Source organism: Bidens hawaiensis, unplaced genomic scaffold, assembly GCF_021521415.1.
Source record: "Bidens hawaiensis isolate Kalapana, Puna unplaced genomic scaffold, B.hawaiensis_p1.1 tig00000458_1, whole genome shotgun sequence".
Taxonomy (NCBI): Eukaryota; Viridiplantae; Streptophyta; class Magnoliopsida; order Asterales; family Asteraceae; genus Bidens; species Bidens hawaiensis.
The window spans coordinates 3,445,478-3,471,299 of NW_027491030.1; the positions used below are offsets into that span (position 1 = coordinate 3,445,478).

At 37.0% G+C, this 25,822-nt stretch overlaps 1 protein-coding gene and 2 pseudogenes across 3 annotated transcripts; 2 read left to right on the forward strand and 1 right to left on the reverse strand.

Moving 5' to 3' along the window:
* The first annotated feature begins 805 nt into the window (after window positions 1-805).
* On the forward strand, window positions 806-4,264 carry LOC143625684 (chloroplastic import inner membrane translocase subunit HP30-2-like; annotated as a pseudogene). The gene is made up of 7 exons (XR_013152312.1): window positions 806-810; window positions 873-1,110; window positions 2,616-2,731; window positions 2,805-2,931; window positions 3,033-3,180; window positions 4,100-4,162; window positions 4,246-4,264. The product of XR_013152312.1 is annotated as a chloroplastic import inner membrane translocase subunit HP30-2-like (transcript).
* A 1,603-nt stretch (window positions 4,265-5,867) lies between these two features.
* On the forward strand, window positions 5,868-7,798 carry LOC143626881 (large ribosomal subunit protein eL30). The gene is made up of 6 exons (XM_077096824.1): window positions 5,868-5,906; window positions 5,999-6,049; window positions 6,115-6,220; window positions 7,062-7,163; window positions 7,433-7,501; window positions 7,591-7,798. The coding sequence occupies exons 2-6, from the start codon at window positions 6,029-6,031 to the stop codon at window positions 7,629-7,631; spliced, it is 339 nt and encodes a 112-aa protein (XP_076952939.1). The 5' UTR covers window positions 5,868-5,906; window positions 5,999-6,028; the 3' UTR covers window positions 7,632-7,798.
* A 997-nt stretch (window positions 7,799-8,795) lies between these two features.
* Window positions 8,796-24,102, reverse strand: LOC143628481 (aluminum-activated malate transporter 4-like; annotated as a pseudogene). The gene is made up of 6 exons (XR_013152753.1): window positions 23,703-24,102; window positions 10,683-10,820; window positions 10,323-10,586; window positions 10,110-10,246; window positions 9,721-9,867; window positions 8,796-9,635 (listed from the first exon to the last, which is right to left on the reverse strand). The product of XR_013152753.1 is annotated as an aluminum-activated malate transporter 4-like (transcript).
* Between the last annotated feature and the right edge of the window lie 1,720 nt (window positions 24,103-25,822).

A 25,822-nucleotide genomic window follows, 5' to 3' on the forward strand; every position in this document is an offset into this window, starting at 1 on the left:
TCAGCCAATCACATTTGCTTCCCACAAGCTCAAACAAATCAAATATTTAAGTTATTTATATTTAATTTAATTTATAACGATTGACAGATTAGTTTTTCTGCTATAAAATATTTTGTAAAACTCACCATTGATGACTGGGAAGTCACGTGTAGCTAGGACTGTCACTTTTACCCAGAGTTTTTGGGTTCAACACCGCTTGAGACAAAAAATAGAGGGCTCAAGTTGGACCAGGGGTTTTTCTCACCTATTGTTGTGTTTCCTCCTTAAAGTGCAGGGATGACAATGAGTCAGGTATTGGTACGATGTATGTATTCTCAAACCCATACCCGATTATTAAAGGTCGTTCTAAACCCGTCAGGTTTTAATCGGGTATTTACCCATCGGGTTTCAGGTCTCTTATCGGGTTTGACCAAATACCCGTCAGGTTTACCCGGCCCAAAACACGTCAGGTTTTGACAAAATATAACTAATCGATTACAAACAATGTCTACCATCAAAATAAAATGTCACAAATAATTGCCATAAACAAGTTTCGACAACTAATATATTTATAATACACTATCTATTTATGTAAAATATAGAGAAAAGTTATGTCGGGTATATAATCAAATAGATGAGTCAATGTTATCGAGTACATTACAAATCTCAAACCCATGAAAATTTTCAAAACTAAACTCAAATCCGTCTCAAACCCTAACAGGTCGGGTATTACCCAACCTGATATGTCAAGTTTCGGGTTTTTCTATCGGGTTCGGGTTTTTTGTTATTCTTATCGGGTGAGTTCAGTAATTCAAATGAGCCCAAAATGCAGTATAATATTATTGTTCCTTCACTTTGTTTCTTGTAACCCAAACTCTCAACAATGGTGGCAGGAAATTGCACAATAACCCAATTGCACATTTGAATACCAAGTATAAAGAAATTGATAATGGGGTTAAGGGCTGGCTGGCTAAGCAATCTTTACCGGTTGAAACCGCCATTGTTACCGTCAGCAAAGCCACCGAGGGTGCACTCATTGGTGGGTTAATGGGTTTACTCAATACTAATACTGACGCCACCGCCTCTGTTACTGTTAATCCACAGGCTATGGCACCCTTTCAACAACCACAGGTTATTATTATTATTATTGTTTTATAGCTTTTTGATGGTGGATTGAAGAGATGAAATGATATGCGTTCTGTATACACTTTTAACCAATTCAGATTATTATTATTATTATTATTATTATTATTATTATTATTATTGTTTTTGCCCTAATTTTGTGAAAAATGTTATTTGGTGTGAATATTAGAATAGAATTGTGTACACATTGTGTTATAAATAAGTTATAACTTATGACTTATGAGTTGTATCTATTTAATATTTATTTTCTGTAAGATATCTTTTATAATGTTTATTATTAAGAATTCATAAAAAAAAACCAACGGTGTATACGAGCTGAGCTCGAATAGGCTTGAGTTTAGCTCGTTTATTATTTATTAATAAGTTTTTAATTTTAATTATTTTCAATAACTTTTGTGAAAAATATTGTTTGTTGTCGATGTAAGAGCTCGACTAGGCTCGAATATTTGAACACCCTATTTCCGGATACTGAAATAATCTTTTTTCAGGTATAGATTGGGTTTGTTAAGGTGCTTTACTTTTTTGGGGGTATTTTTCAGGTATAGATGATCGGGTATTTGAAAAACCCGGTTTCGGGTATTGGAAAAACCCAGTTCCGGTTTTCGGGTATTACCAGTTACAAATCAGTTCCGGGTACGAGTTTTGGTGCTGAAATGCATTCCCTATCCCTACCCTACGGGTAGGGTCGGGTAGTAAAAACCCGGGTATAAAAACACCCAGTTTCAGCTTCGGGTTTTTTGTGCATCTATAGGGCCGTCTCCGAGAATCGTTAAAAAAAGTTGGGCCAAAGGTGAGAAACAATTTGGGCCTTTAGTAAAAGTTTTTTTTTATTGGGCTTAAACAATTAAATGTTTAAAAAGGTTATGATTTAGGTTTGGTTGTGCAAATTTGTTTTTATAGAAATGGGTGTAAATGAATCGAGTAATTGGGTTTAAACATTAAGAATGCTTTTTTCTTTTTAAAATATGTATATAATATTTTTTTTAAATAAATCGGACCTACCAGAGTGATCAGGCTGGCTCTAACAAGAGCCTAAACGAGCTTCCCATACAAGGCTAAAACTCGGGCTCTATAACTAAATTAGCTTTATTTGAAGCTCGGGCTCGATAAGTCTTAGCTCACTTTGAGCTTTTTATCAATCCGATTTCGAGTAGCTCACGAGCGGCTCAGACCGTTTGAACCCGGTTAAACCTTACAAATTAAAGTAAGTTGCCAGTTTTGACAGTTTAATATTTATGGGGTTTTAATTCACGGTTTTTGTCATTTTAAGTTTTATTTCATTCATATTTTGTTTTCTTTTTGTAATATGAAATTATGTAGATGTTATATATTCATTAATCTTGTTTTATCATTTTAAATACAAGCTCGATTTTGAAAAAAAATAAAATAAACGTTGGTTCAAATCGCTAAAATGGTTTGTTCATTTGTTTTCGAAAACCATAGCTTGCGGTTTGGCCCAAACTGATCTTCTAAAACTTATTACCATATTACAGGCTCTTGCAGGCGGGCCCTTAATCCAGGCCCGTAATTTTGCTGTCATGATGGGTGTAAACGCGGGTTTAAGTTGTGTCTTGAAAAGATTAACGGGCAAGGAAGATATCCAGACAAGGTAAATGTTTCTTAAGCTCAAAGCTCAATTTCATGCTTTGTTTTTTGATGTTATTATTAGTCTATAATTGCAGTATGGTAGCGGCTTTCGGGTCGGGAGTTATGTATTCTTTGGTTAGTGGCCCGGGGGGTCCTAACCCGGCTGCTAATGTCTTTGCATCGGGCGTTTTCTGTGCCCTTTCTATTGGTGGACTCTACAAGGTGATTATCAATTTTTAATGATTATTATGATTTAAAGTCGCGATATCAGTTTCATAAAATAAAAGCTAAAGTATAATTATTACCTTTAACCCATTGTGCAGTTGGAGGATAAGTTCTTAAAGCCGCAGGCTGAAATGTGTTATACCGTGAAACTAAATCCATGTTTTCTAGACTCGGTCTTCAAAAGTATGAGAAAAACTTCAAGAAAGGCTTGTTAACCGACCCTACTTTGCCTCTGCTTACCGACAGGCAAGTTTTTTAAATCGTAAAAAAGAGTGTTACCATTTCGAATTTTATCGTAAAAAACAGGTATAAAATTTTAATGGTAGTGTAAAAGGAAACGGGTCAAAAGTTGCCCAAATTGTGTTCGTAATGTGTAAAATTTTTCTATTTCATTCCATTAAAAAATGAATGTTAATCTCGACCCATTTACTTATGAATGGGTCGATTCGGATATGTTTTATTTTGGGTCAAACATGCATATTTTTAAAAGATCCATATAAAAGGAAACAGGTCAAAAGATGCCCAAATTGCATTGCTTAAAACCTTTTTAATCATAGAAAAAACATATTATTATTTAAGTTATTATTTTAATCATAGTTGATACTAATTATTTATTTGGAATAATGTCTCGGGTCAACCCAACCTAAACAATCCTGAAAAAGTAACCGTTTTTATTCAAACCCAATACCTAGGGGTGTAAACGAGCCCGTGCTTGGCTCGTTTTGACATACGAGGGCTCAAGCTCAAACGTTTTTTCTAGAGCTCGAGCTTGGTTTGTGAGTTGTTTTTTTCAAGCTCAGGCTTGGCTCATTTATTATTCATTAATTAATTTGTATACATTTTTTTTATATATTTTGAGATAAACTTTAAACAAGCCTAAGCTCGGCTCAAGCTAGTTTAGTACCTCGTACGAGTCAAAGCTCGGCTGTGAAGTGTTAACTTAATACATAGAATAAGTCCAAAAGAGGTGAAACTTAAAATTAACAAGGCTCGAGTACGGGCTCGATAACTGAACGAGCTTTATTGAGGCTTGGGCTTGGCTCGCTGCGAGCTTTTTATCGATTTGAGATCGAGTAGTCCGAGATCAGCCTCTGCTACTCATTTTGCCATGTCAAACATCTCGTTATTCTAACTTTTATCTATTGTCTTGTAATATATGAATCAGTGCTCTGCAAGATGTAAGAATCCCACCCGGACCACGACTTTTGATTATTGATCATGCCCAAAGGTATATATTTTCTTTTGGTACTCCCAAAAGTTAACATTCGTTATTTAAATTAGTTCTTAACGCGTTAAAACTCGATTATGCAGGAACAAGGTAAAGAGATAGTGGAAGTAGGAACCTTATGATATTAACTATTAATATTAACACTTATGGTTTGGTAGCAAACTTATTTTTGATGTAATAACATATGCCTATATGGTTTACATTTTTACAAAGATCACACACAACTTTAAGGATCAAAGCGGCTTCGAGCTGTTCCATCAAGGCCGATAAATGCGCCTGGTATTGTTGTGCATGATCAACTGTCTCGGCCTCAAGGTCACCGAGCTCTGCGCATAGTCGCTCCTCTGCGTCCTCGGCCACACACACTTTTTCACGCAACCGTTGCAGCTCTGCTTTTGTGTTTTGTTCCTTTTGGAGGGTTTTAACTAGTTGTTTTTCGAGTTCTTCGTTTCGCTTCTTCAGTTCATCCATTGTGCAAGGTTGGATTGATTTGTTGTTGGTTAATAGTTTTAACAGTTGGGTTGTTTATATGCATACATTTGTAAGGTCTAGGTTCAATGTATCTTATCTTGTCTTCTTGACCCTTCAAAGTGACAAGTGACTAATAACACAATAATAATTTGACCCCAAGTTGAATGGTATTATGCCCCCTTCCATTTGATTATTGATATACCTTTATCAACATGCTTATGATATAAACTTAACACGAAAACTACGGGTTTGGGTTTGTTTTTACTAGATTCGGGTGAGTTCAAGTTAAATTCACGAACGTGTTTAGCTATAAATATGTTGTATTTGGGTCATCCTGTGACCTGTTTATTTTAAAAAACTTATAAATGTGGTTTATGTTATAACTTATAACTCAAACTAATATTTTGTGCTAAATTTTAAAAGATAAAGGAGAAGCAAACATTATGTTTTGTGGTTTTAACATATCTTACATTTTTTTTAACTTGTAATTTAAGAGTATTAAATAATTAATATGCAAAAAAATTAAATAAAAGATGGCTGTGTTTAGAAGTGTACAAATCGGTTAACCGGTTACCCATTAACCGCTTAATATGCTAACCGGGTTTTTTTTACGGGAATTAACTGGTTAGACCGGTTTTTTCGGGTCGGGTAGTAGTCGGTTTTGACCGGTTAGACCGGACCGGTTAATAACCGGAAAAAAAATATAAACCGTTTAACCGTTTATAACCGGTTTTGAAATCAATAATATAAACCGATTACTAACCGGTGGTTAGCATCAGTTAGTAACCGGGTAGTACTAGACCGGTTACAAAATCGGGTATAAACCGGGTAGGGACCGGTTAATTGATTTCTGTGTGCACCTCTAGTTGTGTTTGTGTCAACTTGTGAAAACTAGTGTTGCGTTTAGCTACATAAATTTATCAACATCTATGGGACTATGACGGGTTCATCCCACCAACGCTTGAACACAAACCAATTTACCGCTCATATAATCATGTATCGCATGTTCATGAGTTCGAGCTTTCGAAATAGATCTCAAAACAAGCCGAGCTCAAGCTCTATGTAACGAGCCGAGCTGAGCGAAACACTAGGGCCTCTTGGGCTTTAGGTGAGCGAATTAGTTAGGCCTATAACTAATTACCATATTTTGAATGGGCTTAATACGCATAAACCCAGGCCTTATAAATAAACCGAAAGGCCCAAAAGTAAAACACTGACCTATAATATAAATAGTTAACACATTCAACATCTTTCATTTCGTTCGCCGCTGCAGGTATGCAATCCAAACCCTAATTACCAAATTCAATCAATCAAACCCTAATAACAATAATAATAATATTATTATTCTCAATTTGTTCTTCACAGATAGTCGATTCAGCTGTTGAAGGAGCAAAAATGGTGGCCGGAAAGAAGACGGTAAGTTGTATTAATATTAATATTAATAATATTATTATTAATATTAATATTAATATTGATTGCAGAAGAAGACACATGAGAGCATCAACAACAGATTGGCTCTTGTGATGAAGAGTGGAAAGTACACACTTGGATACAAGACTGTGCTTGAATCACTCAGAAGCTCAAAAGGTAAATTAATTATTATTATTATTATTATTATTATTTTGGTGATGATGAATTTGTGTTTATGATGTGAGAAATGTGGATTGTACTTGTTATTTGTTAGTTTTTAGATCCAAGTTATTAATGCAGACATAGTTTTATAGTGATTTTGTTAAAAAAACTGTTTTTTTAATGATTAGATTGGATTATATTTTGTTTATTAGGTTTATGTTGTATATATGTTTTCACATAATTGTACTTTTTATTAGTTAGCTTTTAGATCCAACTTATTAATCTAGACATACTTGCTATTTAATTTGTCATAAATGGTCAAACATTAAGTCTAAGGAAAAATTAGAATTAAAGAAGCTATTTTTTTACTCATTAGATTGGATTGTAGGTTGTTTATTAGGTGTATGATATATATTTATATGCATAATCATACTTACATATGTATGTTCCCTTGCTTCTTCAGTTGCTTAAAAGTAGTGATACTTGTTTTTCTATATTATTTTTATTTTTTTGAATTTTTGTTAATGAATAGATTTAGCTAATCTTTGTGGAGTTTTGAAAACTTATCCAAATTGCCAATGAGTGAGTTATTGTAGTTTGTACATAGCATTGTATTGCAGTATCGCTCGACGGAAGGATTGTGGAATCATTTTAGATTATATGTAAAATTGTTGATGAAATATTGTATTTATTTTTTTGTAGCCTTACAAACTTGTATGAATGGCGGATGAATGTAGTTATAGTTTATACATGTATTGTATTTTTCAATGGAAGGATTGGTGTGTGTGTGAGGTTTTTTCTTATTTTTGTCTGTGCATCTTATATAATATTTTTCATAATTGGATGTAAAATGCAGGCAAGCTGATCATCATCTCTAACAATTGCCCACCTTTGAGGAAGTCTGAAATCGAGTACTATGCTATGCTTGCTAAAGTTGGTGTCCATCACTACAATGGAAGTATGTCTATTGTTTGTTCCTTTCATCGTTTATTGATACCCTTGGTTTATCGAGTTGACATATGATTGTTAATTTTTTAACTTTACTGTCAAAAGTATTTAAATTATGCTTTAAAACCACATCAGAAACCGTTATCGTTCTTTTTAATTAAACATAGAAACAATAGTTTATAAAATGTTTCTTTTTTGTGATGATATTTATCTAGGGTAATCTACCCTTTTTAAGTAAATGTAAATATTACTAAAATAACTTTGTTTTTATTTATGCAGACAACGTTGATCTTGGCACCGCTTGTGGAAAGTATTTCCGTGTGTCGTGCCTCAGCATCATTGATGCAGGTATAAATTCAAAGTCTTTTGAAAGCTATTTTACTTTGTTTTTTATATCAACATGTTATTTGACATTGTGATTTTTTTTACTTTCACAGGTGATTCTGACATCATCAAGTCTCTCCCTGGTGACAATTAAAGACAAGATGGATGCATTTGGGCTCTTAGATATTTGATTACTCCATTGTTGAGTTCCAAGTTTTTCTTTGTTATCTTAAATCCAATGAATCTTTAGCAGACTCCATGGATGTTTTTGTGTTTGAGCTTTTAGTAGGATACAATGTTCAATGAATTAAATTTTGGCAACTTTATTGTGTTGCTTGTTAAGTTTATAACTTTTTTCATAACAATCACTTCACTCCTAATTATTAATTTGCTAATATCACTCATCTATGTGTAACACACTAAATAAAAGCTAATTTAGTTATGTAAGGATGAGATTTTACTTGTATTTGTCTATTTAGTATAGATATGGGTACCTAGATTTACAATTACATGTGGTTGGTACTCGTTTAGAATATGGTTTTCATCACTTATAATGTAACTAGTTGTGCTTTTTATCATCACGCGGTTCATGGTTTCAAGCTGGCTTTTTAAAACCTAAATTGCCTTTTATCATGCGGGCTTTTCAAAATCTAATCGCCTTATAGTTTCCAATCTTCCCATTAATCGATTAGGAAAACCTCATCTCTAGTTCTAGTCGATTATAAATAGATTTTATATTATGATTGATTTGTTTCATTTTTAATTTTGGAATTAAGTTTTGATGTGTTATTAAGGTTTTGATATTATAGATAATTGAGTGTCGGTATCATACCAATACTGATACCAAGTTTAGTGTAGATTTTTTTTTTTTAAAAAAAGAGCAAAGTGGTATCGAAGCGAGTACGGGGTACCCATAGTTACTGATTTTCGGTACATGTACTTTCGGGTACAAGTACAGATATGGTACCGATATCATCCCTAAGCTTATGTGTCGTGATTTGCTCATGTCACATTGTTCATCCTCTCATAACAAGCAACCTTATATTTATCCCAAATTCATTTTAGCCTGAATATAAAACAAAAACCAAAAAATTACAGAATCGATACCATAAGTGAAACCGAAATTTCAGTTTTGATATGGTTTAGTCCAAAACCGACCCAAACCTCGAAAGCTAAAGCAAGGACATGCCATATATTTGAAAACCAAAACATATATACATCCAACATTTTCTCTCAAGAAGCTCAAGAGTTGAAAGTACCATTTTCGGCACACAAAACTTATCGTTTTAAAGAACGCTCAAACGCAATTTTGAGCAAATATACAAAAATCACTTATTCCTTCTCATGTAATCCCCATCTATACAACAAAAAAACTAACTGCGATACAAAACACGAAACAAACAAATACAAGTTCTTCCGAAACATATAAAACATTTCAATACACAAAACAAAAAAACCAAACAATCACTTAACCCCAATGCACTTCAGCAATCTTGTCCAAATACTAACCTTCTCGTTCGCTTCAACCACATTATTCACCGGCTCATTAAAAATTAGCCTTCTCGCTAAGCTCTTCAAACGCGCTCACAAGATTCTGCAGCCTCGCTACAAACTCAATCAACAAAGAAGTAAACGTAGCAAGCGATAAAGCACTAGCGCTTTCATAAGTTTTCACTTCACGAACATTTAATATTGTGTCACCAAGTATCGATAACCTTGAAGGCCAATGTGTTTGTTGCTTCAACATATCTTCAGACGAGCCCCAATGCACCAACGACGGGTGGTTTGACAAAGTGGTGATGTGTCGCTCAAACGTTTTACTAGGAAGTGGCGGTTTTAGATTTGCTTCGCTAAACGAATTTATAACGTTCGGTTTAATCTCTTCTTCTTTTAGTTCTTGAAGACGCTCCGCGTCTTCAAAGTCTTTTGGTTGTCTTCCTGCTGACCATTTTTCAGAGTTGATCAAGTGGTATGACTTTTGGTCAATCATCATTTGTAGCTCTTCTGTGGCTTCGTGCACTTTTTCGAGTAAGTCGATATCGGGATTTAGCTTTTCTAGCTTCTCGACTTTGTTACCTAGCTCCCGTAGTATTTTTGCGCCTTCGGTTCCTACTTTTTGGATCTCGTTTTTGAACATGTTTCGTAGTTCAGCTGGTGCCTATTGAGGATTGCCATGTCAGCAAAAATATTAAGGACTGCCATGTCAGCAAAAACAAAAATAAGGAAGAAAGTTTAATAAGTACCTGAATTTCTGCGAGTATACAACCGTGCATTGCCATGACCATAAAAGCACAATGTCTAAGTGCACCGCTAACTTTAACATAGTTACTCCAAGGATAGTTTAACATTTTGTAACGCCCGTGTGGCGGTTCCCAAACCGCAAAACTCATCTGCAAAATGAAAATTAAGCGCGTTAAACTATTTAATTTCTTATATTATTATTATTATTATTATTTTGATTTGTTGAACCTAAATTTCCAGTTTTTGGCTGACAGCATAATCGAAAACCAATAAAACGATAAAAAAATAAGATAATTTGAGTGATCAAGGAAGAACAATGGTGAAACTTGATTACTATTTACTAACATATGTCTTATAATAATATATAAAAATAAATAAAAGAAAAGCGTACCAAAGCGTCTTCTTGACTTGTTGACTGTACTGCAGACCGATAACCACTATAAAGAGGGTCATCGGACGCTTGATACACAAGTATTTTCGAAGGTATCCTTTCATATCCAAAATGCTGAAGGTAATTATTAACACAGCCTATAAAAACATTAAGATTATTAACAAAACTACAAAATAATCCAAACGCGCAGATACAAAAAAAACGTGATATTACCTTCTAAAGAAGTCGCAACGCCCCTAAAATTCTTGACAACCAATTTATGCAAATCTTCACCAGCCCAAATGGGATACACACAAATATTTACAACTAAACACACACCAGCACCAACTGCAATTAACAGCAGCCGAGACACTGCTGTTTGAACAAAATGTGAAGTACCCGATACGAGTACTATACAAAAAGTCAACATGAAGACTCTGAACCCGTATTCATACGCCTTCATTGACGGGTATAGTTTCACATAACTTGAAATAGAACCTGAAAACATTAAACATCATCCCGATAATCAGAATCCGATAATCAACGGTCACATAACTTAATATTATAGAAGAGGTATGAGTGTTGACTTTTGACCTGCCAAAAATATGCTGATCACAATTACAACCTCTTGCCATTGACCCGCCCACACGGATAATTGAGCAATACCCAATGCAAGAATGCCAGCCGAAAACGTCCCCAAAGCGCGATTAAATCCTTTGCTAAGCGTTGCTCCTATAAAGATTCAAGATCAAGATTAAGATCAAACCGAAAAAGTCAAAGATACATTATGATCACTAAAGCTCAATACTTAATAGTTAATACTTGTTTCTAACAGTAACCAATTTCCACAATTCATATTGACTTACTAACTGACGTAATTCGAAGCTTAAAAAATCAAGATCAAGATCATATTATTAAAGTCAAAGCGAAAGTCAAAGACACGCATTATGATCAATAAAGGTCAATACTTTACACTTGTTTCTAACTTTAACCAATTTCCCAATTCCAATTATTAAAAGATCAAGATCAAGATGATATTAAAAAAGTCAAAGTCAAAGACACACATTATGATCAATATAGCTCAATACTAGGCTGCTCGGGAGCTACTCGAGCTCGAGTCAATAAAAAACTCGAAACGAGCAGAGCTTTTAGGAGGTCTACTCGAGCCCAAGCCTCAATTAAAGTTCGTTTAGTAATCCAGCCCAAAGTCGAGCCTTGTTTATATTTAAGTTTGACCTCTTTGCGGACTTCTATGTATCAATTTGACACTGCAAACTCGATCCGAGCTTAGGCTCATTTAAGGCTTTTCTCAAAATATAAAAGTAATTATAAACGTAATATAAATTAATTAATAATAAACGAGCCGAGCCCGGGCTTGAAAAAACAACTCACAAGCCAAGCTCGAGCTTTAGGAAAAGAGCACAAAACAAGCCGAGCTCTTGTAGTTAAAATGCGCCTAGTTGAGCCAAGGCATGGCTCGGCTCAGCTTGTTTACGCCAATCAAACAATTCATACTTGTTTCTAACATTAAACAATAACTAATATCCCCAATTCAAATTAACAAGACTCAAAGCTCAAAATCAAGAATTACAATTTACCGAAACCGAATCCTAACTGAAACCGAACGATTTTCAAAACTTTAAAAAACGAAGTTTCGGTTTTAGCCCAAAACCGACCCAAGCGGAACCATGCAACCCCCTAAAAAACCGAACCGAATCCAAACTGAACCGAACGATTATCAAAACTTTAAAAACCAAAGTTTCGGTTTTAGCCCAAAACCGACCCAATCCGAACCATGCAACCCCCTAAAAAATCGAACCGAATCCAAACTGAAACCGAACGGTTTTCAAAACTTTAAAAACCGAAGTTTCAGTTTTGGCCCAAAACCGAACCCAAGCAGAACCATGTAGCCCCCTAAAAAACCGAACCGAATCCAAACTAAAACCGAACGATTTTCAGAACCTTAAAAACCGAAGTTTCAGTTTTAGCCCAAAAACCAACCCAAGCTGAACCATGCACGCGCTCCTAAAAAAACCCAAAAAAACTGAAACCAAACCCAACTCAAACCGAAACCGAACGGCTTTCAAAATCTCAAAAACCGATATTTCAAAGTCCGGTTTCAACCCAAAACCGAACCGTGCATACCCAAAAGTTCAATCCTTTCCCCAACTCAAATTAACCGAACCCTGCAGCCAAATTTTCTTTTCGACCCAAAATCCTCAAACTCAAGTGCAAAGCTGAAAAAACTGTAACCAAACGGTTTTCAAAAATTAAAAAACCAAAGTTTCGGTTTTAGGTTCAGTTTTAGCCCAAATCCGACCAAAACACCAAAACCAAACCGATTTCAAAAAATTCAAAAACCAAAGTTTCAGTTAACCCGAAAACTGAAACCAAACAGTTTTCAAAATCTCAGAAAAACTCAAAAATCAAAGTTTCGGTTTTAGCCCAAACCATTCGAAACCAACAGATTTTCAAAAATTCAAAAACCAAATATCAGTTTTGAAGGGGTATGCACCCGCCTTAACATCGAGCGGGGCGGGTCAACCCACAAGATATAGACAAGAGGCTTGAAATCAGGATGTCATGAAAACACAAAGCCAAAACCTATGCGCAAGCGCATGAAACATCTGCGCGTGGCGCATATCACATACGCGCAAGCGCATGAAACATCTGTGAGAATAAAGAGAAGACCTTCAGCTTGACAAGCAACACTTCCTTAGCAGCAGCCTCTTCAACGCCCTTCAGCTTACGCTCAGTATGGTCAAGCATACCCCTCTGATCCAAGATCTCTTGAAGCTTTTTGGCGTCTTCCATGGCCAAGGCGTCATGAGCCTGCTGGAGCCTCTCTAGTTTGGCTTTGAGCTCCTCATTCTCGGCGCGCAGAGGCTCCGCAACAGCTTCAGCCTTGGTGGCCCTCTCGGTTGCGTTCCGCGCAGTTTCCTTAGCCAACCGAAGCTGTTCGTTAACAGCTTGGGCAGCCTTGGAACGGGCCTCGAGACGGGCCTGAACTTCAACCTCAAGGGCCTTGAAGGCCTTCTCCTTCTCCGCAGCAATGGCGGAGAGCCTCCTGTTCTCCTCCCGGACAGCCCGCGCCTGAGCTACTTCTTGGATACGAGCTGCTTTTAACTTGTCGTTTTCACGACAAAGCAGCTCGACGCGCGGCTGCATCCGGGCAAGGAGAATTCGAAGCTCGTTTGTCAGCCTACCCTCCTGGTAGCTTGATATAGCTTCTCCCAGTGCACCACTGGGGGCGGCGTGGCGCGCCCACTCGACGCAGTCCACAGCCGTCCGAAGGGTGGTTCCCCGGCGGATGTTCCACCGCGGAACAAACACCTCATTCGAATCCGACACTGCAAAAACAAAAAGCAGTTAGGAACAGATGATAAAAAAAAACATAACAGGCCAAAATAACCCTACGCACCTGTAGGGCCGACGACAGGCCTGTAGCCGCCAAACCCATCACCCGAACCTAACGGATATCCATCCAAGAGGTCAGGCAGATGGGAAGGAGTCAGAGATTGGCTAGACGCCCCAACCCCAAACATACCTGCTGAATCGGCCGGGGGCGAGGTGGTCGCCGGTGCCGGAGGCGCGGTTGAAGCCGCCGTCGTAGGAACCAACGGAGGTGAACTCACCGGAGGTGAACTCACAACCGTGGTCGCCGCTGCGGAAGAGCCCACAGAAAAACTCACCGCCGGCTCAGTGAAGGAATCAGTGAATATGGCACTGACAGCCGGCGGAGACGACGTCACAGTTGGAACAGTTGCCTCAACCGAGTGAGCAACTGAACCAACACTTGAAGCAGGCGCAGTCGCCTGGGTCATCGCCTCAGGTAGGTTGACCAAACCTACCGTCATGGGTCCGGAGGTGCTCCTCCCCGATCCACCCTGGAATGCGGTAGCATCCACGCCTGCACAAAGAAGATATATAAGTATAATGGCGGAAAGTTATGCAGTTAAGATAAAGGAAGTATACTTACGGGTCATTTTGAGCTTGAAGGTGCGAATAGGCGGGGACGAACCCGATAGAGCCGGCCTCTTCACGCCGGTCACCGTCGTTGTACTAGGCTGCCCGGAGGTGACAGTTGTCTCAACCTCCGGAACAGTGGTCTCATCACCACCAGGGTTCCCCGCCACCTCTTCACTCTCGGTCTCCGGCTCTGACCGATTCCCCTGATCGGCAGTGGAGGCAACCTTCGCCTTGCCCTTCCCGCCGGCAGCCTTCTTCTTCCTCGCCAAGAAAGGACCATCTGCGGATTCCTCATCAGAAGATGACAAAATTAGAGGAATTCCCGCAGAGGTTTGAGCATTGAGAGGGCGAGGGTCAAAAAGTTCTTTACCTGGCCGCCTGGCGCTCAGGATCTCGTAGCCTGGCGGGTAGACCTCCACGAACCGATCCGCCGTTTGCTCAAGGATGGGCAACTCGTTCTCATCAAGAGCACGAGTACCCATCCGAGCGGGACCATCACTCTCCCGCGGCTGCAGGAGAGACTGCAAGTCGTTTCCCTCTGAAAACAAAAAGAAAAAACGGTTAGAACAAAAACCCTAAATTAACGGATAATATGAAGCATACCGTAAGGGACAGTGTTCAAACCGTATTCGAGGACGATGGGAATCTGTGACGCCTCCTTCCACACCCGGCTCATCCCGAGCATCACCATCCCGGACTCCGCAAAGCGGTAAACCGGAGACTGGATCCGGGAAACCTTGGAGAACCATTCCGCCTCCTGGTAGTTGGAGGCGTGAAGGTTCGGGAGAGCTCTCCCGTTCTTGAACGTCATCGCTATGGGGACGACGCGAGCGGAGATATAGAAGAACTCCCGCTTCCAAGATCGAAGACTGCGCTCGGTAGCGCAGATCTTCAAACCCTTGATCCGATTGACCAAGGTATACCACCCCTGGATGCACCTCCAGGAATAGAAGGTCATCATGCGGTCAACATGGGGCTCCACACCCAGAATGAGACACACCCACTCGAAATGGCGAATCTTGGCAATCGCCATTGGGTGTACCCTAGTCAGATACACACCGTGTCTCTCCAGAACACGGTATACAAACTTCGTCAATGGGAACCTGAGATTCCCATAGACGAAGAATGCAGCGTACACCCCTATCTTGCCTTTGGGGGCATCGTACACCGTCTGATGAGGTGCAGGAAACTCAGGCTCGAAAGGCTCGAGCATGAACTTCCTGACGTCGTACTGATAGAGGTCGACCGGAAGAGCACACTGGCACTCGCCAGCAGTACTCTTATCATCCTTGTCCGACGTGGACGACGGATTCTCGAGGTATACATCGGACTCCTCGACAGTAACCTCAGGATCATGAGAAGACATGTTTGGGATGTAAAGAAGAACGATTTCAGGAGAATGCTCGGCGGACACGTTAGAGTATTCGCTGGAAATCGTTTAGAAGAAGAAGAGAAGTGAAAGTGTGGATTAAGCTGCACCCTCTCCCCCTTTATATACTCATCGCAATGAATGCGATGAATTTAATGCGGAGGAGAGAGGAAAACGCCGGTGCAATGAAACTATGACACGTGGAAAAAGCAAGCTGGCAACAGCTGTTGACAGGACGCGTGCTGTAAACTTCGCGGCCACGCGCCCGAAAACTCGCGCCCACGCGCCTAAAAAAGCGTCTGGAATGACCATATACTGTCACGTCGTCATAACTTCCTGCACGTCCTGACACTGTCAGAAGAAACCGTCGGATGACGTTTCAACAGTTTGGACTGTTCTTATCCTTTCACCAACTCTTCGAATTTCAAAAAGATTCAAAAGTAAGCGGAACTATACCCCTTACCTTGGCAACCAAGTAACTATAAGACAGGTGCGAGTACAGTGTTAAGGCAAAACCCTTCACATACTTAGCACCTGCAGGGAATTGAAGCCAAGAATACCTCGGCGACCAAGTAACTATAAGACGGGTGCGGGTACAGTATCAAGGCAAAACCCTTCACATACTTAGCACTCGCAGGGAATTGAAGCCAGGAATACCTTGGAAGTAAAGTAACTATAAGACGAGTGCGGGTACAGTGTCAAGGCGAAACCCTTCACATACCTAGCACTCCGCAGGGAATTGAAACCAAGAAGGATCTTCTGGGCCATGCTTGCGGAAACGGGAATAACACCCCCGCATAGCGGGAACGTCGAGAACTAGATTGTTTGAAGCTCCAAGATGGAATTGGTTGTTTTAACATAATTGATCACTATGTTCAAAACAACCAAAACCTCATGGAGAATCTATGCAAGTGGAACTCAACGCTCCTGACTTGCGAGGAGGTTACAGACCTACCCGCATCATACCCAAAGATCAAGCAGAAAAGTCGGGAATTTCTGCACGTGACATTAGGACTTCCGCGGGAAGAATCCCCATGGAAAACCTTAAAACTAAACCCTTTTCAAAACCCTTTGCTTAAGTCCAAAAGTTCACCTCACTTATTAACAATTCATGAGAAGAACATTGGACTGGGGGGACTTGAAGAGGTAGGTCCCAGCAGAGCCCAGTTGGACCCGCAAGACTCACCTCAAAGAGGGACGTCTGCGCAATTGAACCCGCAAGACTCACCTTCAACAGGGACGTTTGCGCAAAGGCTAAACTCGCAAGACTCACCTTGAAGAGACGTCTGCGCAGAAACCAACTGGATCCGCAGGACCCACCATGCTCAGAGACGTGACGTCCTTACGCGCAGTACGCAAGCTGTTCCCGCAGGAAAAGCCTCCCAATGGTCGACGTACTCCGCCTGTTCCCGCAGCAACGGATACTAGCCATCAGGGAAGGCTACCCGCGCAGCAAGGCTACACGCACAAGGCACTTAACTCTTAAATAATTCAGTAATGTCACCTGAAGGAGTGAGCAAGCCGGGAACACTCCCGCACAAAGCCGGGAACACTCCCGCACAAATGAGCCAGTCCGTACGATACTGGAGGATCTTTTGTACAGTACCTGACGAGGTATGGACAAAAGATCTGACCAAAGATACGACAGCTCACTGACAACAGTATGACGAGCAGCACGCTCTTGTACTGTATGTCACTATCAGCCGCTGCCTACTCACCAACCTGTCGGAGGACGTGCATAGCTTGCAGTTGGTGGAACAGGAATAGTACACAGCCGGCCTGGTCACTATCAGCCGCTGCCTACCCACCAACCACCAGCATGGCACGTGCGTAGCCCACAGTTGGCAGAACAGGAATACTATTCAGCCGGCTGTACCTGCTTGGAAACCTACCTTCGGCTATAAATACTCCAACACCTTGGAACGGTATCATCATCTTATATCTTCATATATTATCTGATATCTGCTCTAGTCATTTCTCTTAATATACACTTATATTCAAGAGCAATCTAGTCTGATTCTCACGCCGGAGGGTGGTCACAAGGAGGTACCCCCCCTTCTCAGTGACGAGCTCACGGTGTCTGTTTTGCAGGTCATCAGAAGAACAACCATCTTTGCCGGAACTAACCCTCGTGGGAAACATCTATTCAACCCCCAGATTATCCGTAATCTGCCCGGGGTCGATTAGTGTTTCTTCAGATCATCAAACCCCATTTCAAAAACATTAACTAGAAACAATTTAACATCGGTCCACCACTTTTTAATTCGATCAGTAATCGACACTTCTTCTTCCTTACTAGTCATGGATTCGGGAAAGAACCCCCCTAGCTCCGAATAACCCTTTCGAGATAACAATCTTTCCTTGCTTTTGTCTGCGAAAGTACGCGACATCGACCCGAGATTGGATGCCATATGTTGGAGGTCAGGATGGATTGGATTCAAGAATTGTGATGGAAGAGTCTTGATATGAAAATGGATTGGGTAGTGATCATAGAAGAGTAGTGGAGGACCATTATTATTATTATTATTATTATTATTATTATTATTGTTGTTGTTGAAACATACTAGTTTAAAAGAGGGTTGGAGAGTACAACTTTCAAAAGACAAATGTTAGTTGACTTTAGATCTGTGATCCAAACTGCTGAACCACACATAATATCTTGAATCTGTTACATCTTGTGTTCTGCTGTTTTTATTTATTTTTTAATTTTTTACAGCCGCCAATAATTCATGATTTTGTCTAAAGTACATTTTAAAGAAGATAAAAAAATAATCATGGCCGGCGTAATGGATTTTTTTTATTATTATTTTATAGTTATAACGTAACGAACGTAACCGATATCGACTAAATTAGCGTTGACATGCCGTCGCAACGCCCGAGTTTTACCGATGGAACAAACGTTGTTTTTGGGTATGTTCTTTTTCTTTTTGTATCATAATCTATGCGAATGTTTTGGTGTTTTATAATTCGTGTTTTGGGTTTAGTGTGAGGTGTGTAACGAAGCTAACAGATACCAATAGATTTGTTGTCGTTTTGATCGTAAATTGTATGTGTGATGATTATGTTTTTGATGCTCGTAATAAATTTATTTTTTGAATTAAGTGTCGTTACAAACTTAACTGACACTAACTAAATTCACTAGATTGTACCGTTTCCCAACGCAATAGGTTCTGTTACCTAGCTATATAGTAAAAAGTATTTCCCGTGGCAACACAAATATCCAATTAGGCCACATGGCAATGTCAACATTTGTCATATTACCATTTATTATTCATTTAAATTTGTATCATAAACTATAGTTTCTGATACAAATTTAAATGAATAATAAATGGTAATATGACAAATGATACAAAGGTTAGCAAAAGTTCAAAATAATATTTCCAACAAAATAATATTTCATTTGTCACTATATATTATTTGGAAATATTATTTTGAACGTTTGCTAACCTATTTTTTCTATTTAGCCTTTGTATCATATTTTTTTTAATTTGTTACTATATAATTTTTTTTGTGCCAGTACTGAATTTGTTTTTTTTTTTAAATATGCTACAGTTTTTATCATAAGTTTTACGAGTTCCACTATTGTTTTCATTATATACGAGTACCGATACTGTTTTGAACGTATACTAATTTCTTTTTTTATGTTTTGTGCCGGTACCATACTTTTTTTTATAAAAAAAGGTTACTCTATTTTTCAAAAAAATGTTGCCAGCACCCTATTTCTATTCTTAAAAAATGTTAACATAAAATTTTTTTTTAATTTAGTGTTGGTATGATAAAGAAATTACCTCATACAATCAAATGCGCATCAATACCACGCTACAATGACGCAAATACAAAACTAGTGATGCGCTAATAGCACTTCTAAATTTTTTTGCTTTAGATGATAAGTTACTTTTCATAATTAACTTCTTGTATATATATATATATATATATTTTAACGGATGAAAAGTTTAATTTGCTTAATCTCTTTGGCATTATTCATCTCAACTAACTTTTAGTATATCTTAACAATAATTGTTAACTTTATACTATCACTATGCACTTAAATATATAAATTTTTTGACGCGTGGCTTTTTTAAAAATGTTTAACTATGAATAAATTTAAAAATCTTATTTACAGGTTATCATAGTTCCGTACCACAAAAAATAGTTTTTTTCTATATAATAACTTAATTTTTCTATATAATAACTTAATAGTATATAAATAACTGGTATAGTGGGAGTGAAGATTTATGTTGCAGGGCGCTTGCAATTTTTTCGAGTGACCACTTTCAAAACTATTGAATGATTACATTTGGAAATTTAAAGGTCTTACGCAAAACTTTTTTAAATTAATAAATTATTAGTTTACTGATATTATAGTATCTCGCTAAATTAGTAAAATATCTTAGTCTTAACATTAATAATTTATAGAGGTTTTACTATAATATGAAAACAAAGTGAAATGAAATTTATTAATATGTTAAAATGTTGATAATAGCATTGAAGTTAAACATGTCAAAATAGAAGTTTGTACCTAAAAATTTTTAATGTTTTCTTACATTTTAAAATCTCATTATATATGCGTAAAAGTTTATAAGAAAACCGTAAAGTTATGTGAAAAAAAAATAATAATATCAACTAATTATTTTTTTTATCTTAATTATAAGGTTAGAAATATAAAAAAAAATACAAGAAATTGTAGCTCATGAAGTTATATATATGTAGTGTATAAGTTACATATATGTAACATTATGAGCTACAATTTTTTTTTGTTTTCTTTCTATCTTTTATTTATTTATTTATTTATTTTATTTCCAGCCTTATAATAAGAAAATGAAGAAAAAATTGTGCTCGGTTAGTAGTAATTTTCTTATTTTTTTGTGTCTTTTTAATTTATCATGATCCATTGCCTACACACACATAGGAAAAACATCCGTAAAAAACTCAATTGTGAGTTTTTCGAGTTCTCGTAATAAGGAGGAGTTCTCGCAACACACACACAAAGAAAGGAGGGTTAATGTACAAATATAATTAACGTAGAAAGCATGCAAATCAAATGAAAGTAAAGTGACATTGTGTAATTTCCTTTACGTTTATATTTGCATAACTCAACTAACTATATAATCAACACTAAACTAGAATAATTATGAACGATCTATTTTGAATCTATTGGAGTTTTGTGATGTATTTGTATAACTTTTTCAACGATAATTTGGATCCTAATCATCTTCATTTCATTTTCAGAAGAAAACCCATTTTGTGTGTGAAACGACCCAACCTGTCACCCTCTATTTTATTTGTCATAAGTGGAACTTGAACCCTAGACCTCCTCTTGTAAAATTTGTTAGTTATATGCATAACTAAAGTAATTGCGAATTACTTATTTTGAAATATCTGATGAAGTTTTACTTAGGTATTTGTATAACTAGCATATATATTTGCATAACTAGAGTAATTACTTAGTCACGATTATAGTAATTGTGGAATCGCATATTTTGAATATGATGAAGTTTTGTGGTGTGTTCATCTTAATAAAATAATATATTATAATTGAAACCGTCTCACTAAACAAACTATTAAAAGATTCCAACTTCAGAGTCTGGATCTTAACATACACTAATAATAAAATAGAAGGTTAAGTATGCTCATACATTATTTCAAAAAGTAATTTACTCAAATACTACCGTTCAACTTAGGCCTTGAAGTTTTTATCAAACTATTAGTATTAAGTATATTAATTTCTTAAAATTGGACAGAGATGAACATATTTTGGCATCATGGATTGATGCATTAACGATAAGACTAAAAACGTTTTTAAGATGGTGCAACCTACTTAACCCGTTTATGACATCCATAACACCTATAACTTATCATGCACGTTAGATTGGCACGACACGTTAGTGAGAAGACTAAAAAAGTTTTTAAACGGGCGCAACCCACCTAACCGCTTGTAACACACATAAACTTATCGTATACGTTAATAGGTAGGCATGACATGTCTAAAATCCACTTAATCAATCGACATGGTTTTAAAGTTTTATAAATAATTAAATATAGGATATAAATCTTTAGTAATTTTATATAAATATGCTAGTATGTGATTGTGAGTCTTATGTTCCATAATTTTGTTTAATGAGCCATATAAATAATCATGTTAAACGTATCATTTCATTCATGTTATTGAAATGCTAATATTTATTAATCATATTAAACACATAAGGTCATATTATTTATGTTATTGAACAAGTTACAATTTAGTCGTTTTAAACATGTTGAGTTGTATAATTCATTTATTAAACATTCTCGTCATAGGGCTGATGATCTATTGAGAAAAACAAACCTTTAAACATCTTGTCTTGAAAAGTAGAGGTGGCAATCTTGACCCAAACCCTTTTAAATGGGTCAATTTGGGTTGTTTTAAAAATTAATTGAGTTGATTTGGGTAAAAGGTTTTAACTAAATTGGTCAATATAAGTCATTTTAAATTCCATCCTTTTATTTTTGGGTCAAAACGGGTCGACAAGTTCAAAGAATTGGGTCGATGTGGGTTAGCGTCCTATGGAAATGTGACAGGTTTCGGATCGGAACGGGTTTTCATACAAGACAGGTTTCGACACGAAACGGGTTTCAAATTGGAACGGGTTCGGTTCATGTTTCAAGCCAACACGAGTTTTCACCCGTGACGGGTTGGGTTTTGGTTTCTTTTTGGTCGATTCAGGACTTGTTTTTGTCCGTTTTTCGGTTTCGGTTCGATTCTCTTTTTTTAAATGGAACGAGAACAATGTAGGAAACATTTTAATGTTTTTACTTTTTTTGTTTATGCTTTATATTTTGAGTTATAATTTTTTTATTATTATTTTTGAATATTTTTTTGAGGGGTTTTGATCTTAATAGAAAATACCTCAAAAAAAATTCAATAAGAATAAAAAAAAATTCTAACTTAAATATAAATAAAAATTAAAAAAAAAAACTAAAATGTTTCCGCCATTATTCTCGTTCATAAAAAAAAAACTCGAAACCCGGTTCGACCCTAACCTATTCCGACCCAAACCAAAACAACCCTTTTTTTTGTTGACCTGTTCAAACCCAAACTCATTCTGACCCAAACTCGTTTCGACCTATGACTCATTTCAACTCATGACTCGTTCGACCCGACCCAACCCATTTGCCACCTCTATTGAAAAGCTTTGACAAAATAAATTCGCCAATAAAATGATTAAACATATTCGTGTATGTATTTACAAAATAACATCTTTTTATGACACGTGATGTATTTAGAATTTTTTATGTTAAACGTGTGATATTAAGGTAACTCTTAACTCCAAGGTTGCTCTGGCCAACTATAGGTCCAGAAGTACGAAACAATGACCAACATTCCAACAGCCTCAACAAGTGAGGCCCAACAAGACAACGAAATTGACACCCAGCCCACTTGTATAATGTAGTAGGCCCATCTGCCCAGCCATTATTCCATTAATAATTGAACTAAACATATTCTTCCTTATCTTGGTTTTGTTATTCGGCAATATTTCGAACTCGATAACATATAAACGGAATCTCTAATTATATTCAGGGTCGTCCCCGAGAATTTATTAAAAAAATTTCACACAACCTGTCGGGCTAGTTATACGGTATCTAATGGTAACCTTCTTCTCTATATACATAGCCATATTTTAACATAATCAATACACAAAACAATTCCTGGTTTATCTTGGATTAATATTTAAATTATTTTTTTCTTGAGGGTCGGTGTACGCATTTCACAAGGGGCGTTGCCAAAATTTAATGCGAGTTAATATGGGTTATAATGTATATTCTTTTGTCGCAAAGGATACATCTTGATGGTTAAGTGGTGTACGCGAGACCACCACCAAAGGGTTCGGGTCTCAAATTCTGCAAGGTACAGGTTACAGTGTATTTATTCTAAAAAATTGAGAAATTATTGTTAAAAGAAAACTTGATAGGTGGGCCCGACAATGATTAGACACGATGTCACAATCAGGTACAAGTCGATCAACCCAACCCATTACCATCCCTACACGTAAACATATCCATTAACGAGACATGGATTTGACTGAATACACCTGTCCTTTCCAGGGCCTTCAAACTATATGCATGTTACATGTTGGATTTGATTAGTATTGGGTCCAACCTGATTACACATTTACACCTAAATTCTTCTTAATCATATCTTAACTATCTCAATCCAAAAATTCAAAAATGTTGATTATAATCTCATAAAAAAAACATAATAATAACTAAATAAGAAGATGAAGTGAGTAATTACTTACCAACATTGAACTCGAAAATGAGGATAACCGTGAGGATTGCCCAGATAATATTCTCGCTGATCATCTGAACAGGCTCGGTTACATACGTAAGCGCATAAACAATAGCAAATGCCAGTCCCGACTTCACACCAAACTTGAACTTTCTTGGATCCGACCGACCCATCTTGTATGCATTAACCACATGCCATCTAACACTAGCCAACCATTTCTTGAATCCATCAAGAACCGAAGACTCGTCATTGTTAATGGTGCTACTAGACTCACTAAAGTAGCCTAGTTCTGGATACCCTTTACGAAATAACAACCTTTCTCGGCTTTTGTCTGCGAGGGTACGTGACAATGATCCCGAAATGTTTGCCATTTGGTGTTTAGAATCAAGAATGTTGATGAAATGAGTGTGAGTGAGAGCTTCTTACGTTCATATATGATTCATTTATCCTAGCCTTTCATGGTTACAAACAGCCCTTAATTTGTGATTCAATCAATCACAATTATTTCATTTGCCTATATTGGTCCACAATTTGGAACATGATGTATGATGTGGGGTGTGAGGAGATTGTGGGATCAAAATGTGCATGATTGTTTCTGCAATACTCCATCCGTCCTTTTTGAAAGTGTCCGCATTTCCTTTTTAGTTTGTCCCATTACAAATGTCCATCTTCAAAATTTATTAACTAATTTCCAAAATTACCCTTACACAAATGCAATCATTCAAACTTTAAATTTTGTCTTTTTAAATATGTTAAGGGCATTATAGACATTTGCTAAGCAAAAAATGCAACCATTCAAACTTTTTTAAATTTTGTGCTTTTCAAACCATGACTCTTGTAGAGGGACGGAGGGAGTACTAGAATAAGTAAAAATATCCTTAACTTTTACACGCATTGTGGCAGAACCGTTAAAACTGAAAAAACAAACGTACAAACGTTGAAACACGCACGGATGTTGGGATGTGTTAAATCGCAAACTTTAGACCGGAACGTAAACATCATCGTAGAAAAGAATAAACAAGTCGAAACAGTAAAAAGCATTGTTCAAGAGTATTTGAATTAATATAGTTTATTATTATTATTATAGCTAAATAAATTTTGAAGTATGGGGTTGTAAAAATCGCGCCTAGGCGCCGAGTACTCAACGAGTAATCCCCGCCTAGGCCGAGTTCTCGGTGAGCCATCCCCGAGTACTCTCCGACTAAGGCCGAGGACTCACCGACTAAGGCCGAGTATTCCCAACTCCCCAGTCAACCGCCTAGAATCCGTTTAGCGACTTTTGCAACCTTGTTTATTAAAACTAAAGGTGACCATAAGATCATCCACAATAAGACATTTTTGTGAGATGTTTTTAGGTGTTTGTCTATCATATCCATTTTTTCCTATTGTGTGTTGCATATTTATAACTCATTTTTCAAGTTAGTTCTTTCACACGAAATAGAAAAAAACAATGATTTTTGCAGGTGATAACCGGGCGGCGGCGGGGGGGGGGGGGGGGGGCTACGGTACCGGTATAATCCCGGTACCGGTACTGAACCGAATATTTCGGTACCGGTACCAAGAATTAGCGAAATTCGGGATTGGGATTTTCGGTACCGGTACGGTACCGTGCTCATCCTAATGTACAATGTAAAAGGTGATGATGTGATAATGTTTTTAGAATTTCTTATTAGTTAGGTTTTGGATTTTTTAAAGAATGACATTTTATAACATGATAGCTTACTAGACGTGTTTTTTAATGTTTTCGTGCTTTCTTATTGAGGATGCTCTGAGAGAAATAAACAAAAATATATAACATACAAGGCTTGTACATTAAGTTGTTGTTTTAACCACCAAACTAGATTTTATTAACCGTCTAAGGGCATAGCAAAATAACTTTAAAAAAAAAGAATTTTTTTAGGAATGTAGTCATTGTTTAACATGTTATACTCTTATAATTATGTTTGAATACTTTTATATTTATAATTATGATACACGTGACACTTGATTACGTATCAAGTTTTAGTTACGTATAGTCTAATTACACACGTTGATAATATTAAACATACACAAAATAAAAATTACACAAGGCCCAACAAAATAAAAATTACACAAAATAACCAAAAAACCAAGTTTCATAAATATAATGTT

Excerpts from the sequence above, each read along its gene's own strand:
- LOC143626881 (XM_077096824.1), top strand. The coding sequence starts at position 6,029 with ATGGTGGCCGGAAAGAAGACG. Across the intron at positions 7,164-7,432 it reads TGTCCATCACTACAATGGAA|ACAACGTTGATCTTGGCACC; the intron begins GTATGTCTATTG and ends TTATTTATGCAG. Across the intron at positions 7,502-7,590 it reads CCTCAGCATCATTGATGCAG|GTGATTCTGACATCATCAAG; the intron begins GTATAAATTCAA and ends TTACTTTCACAG.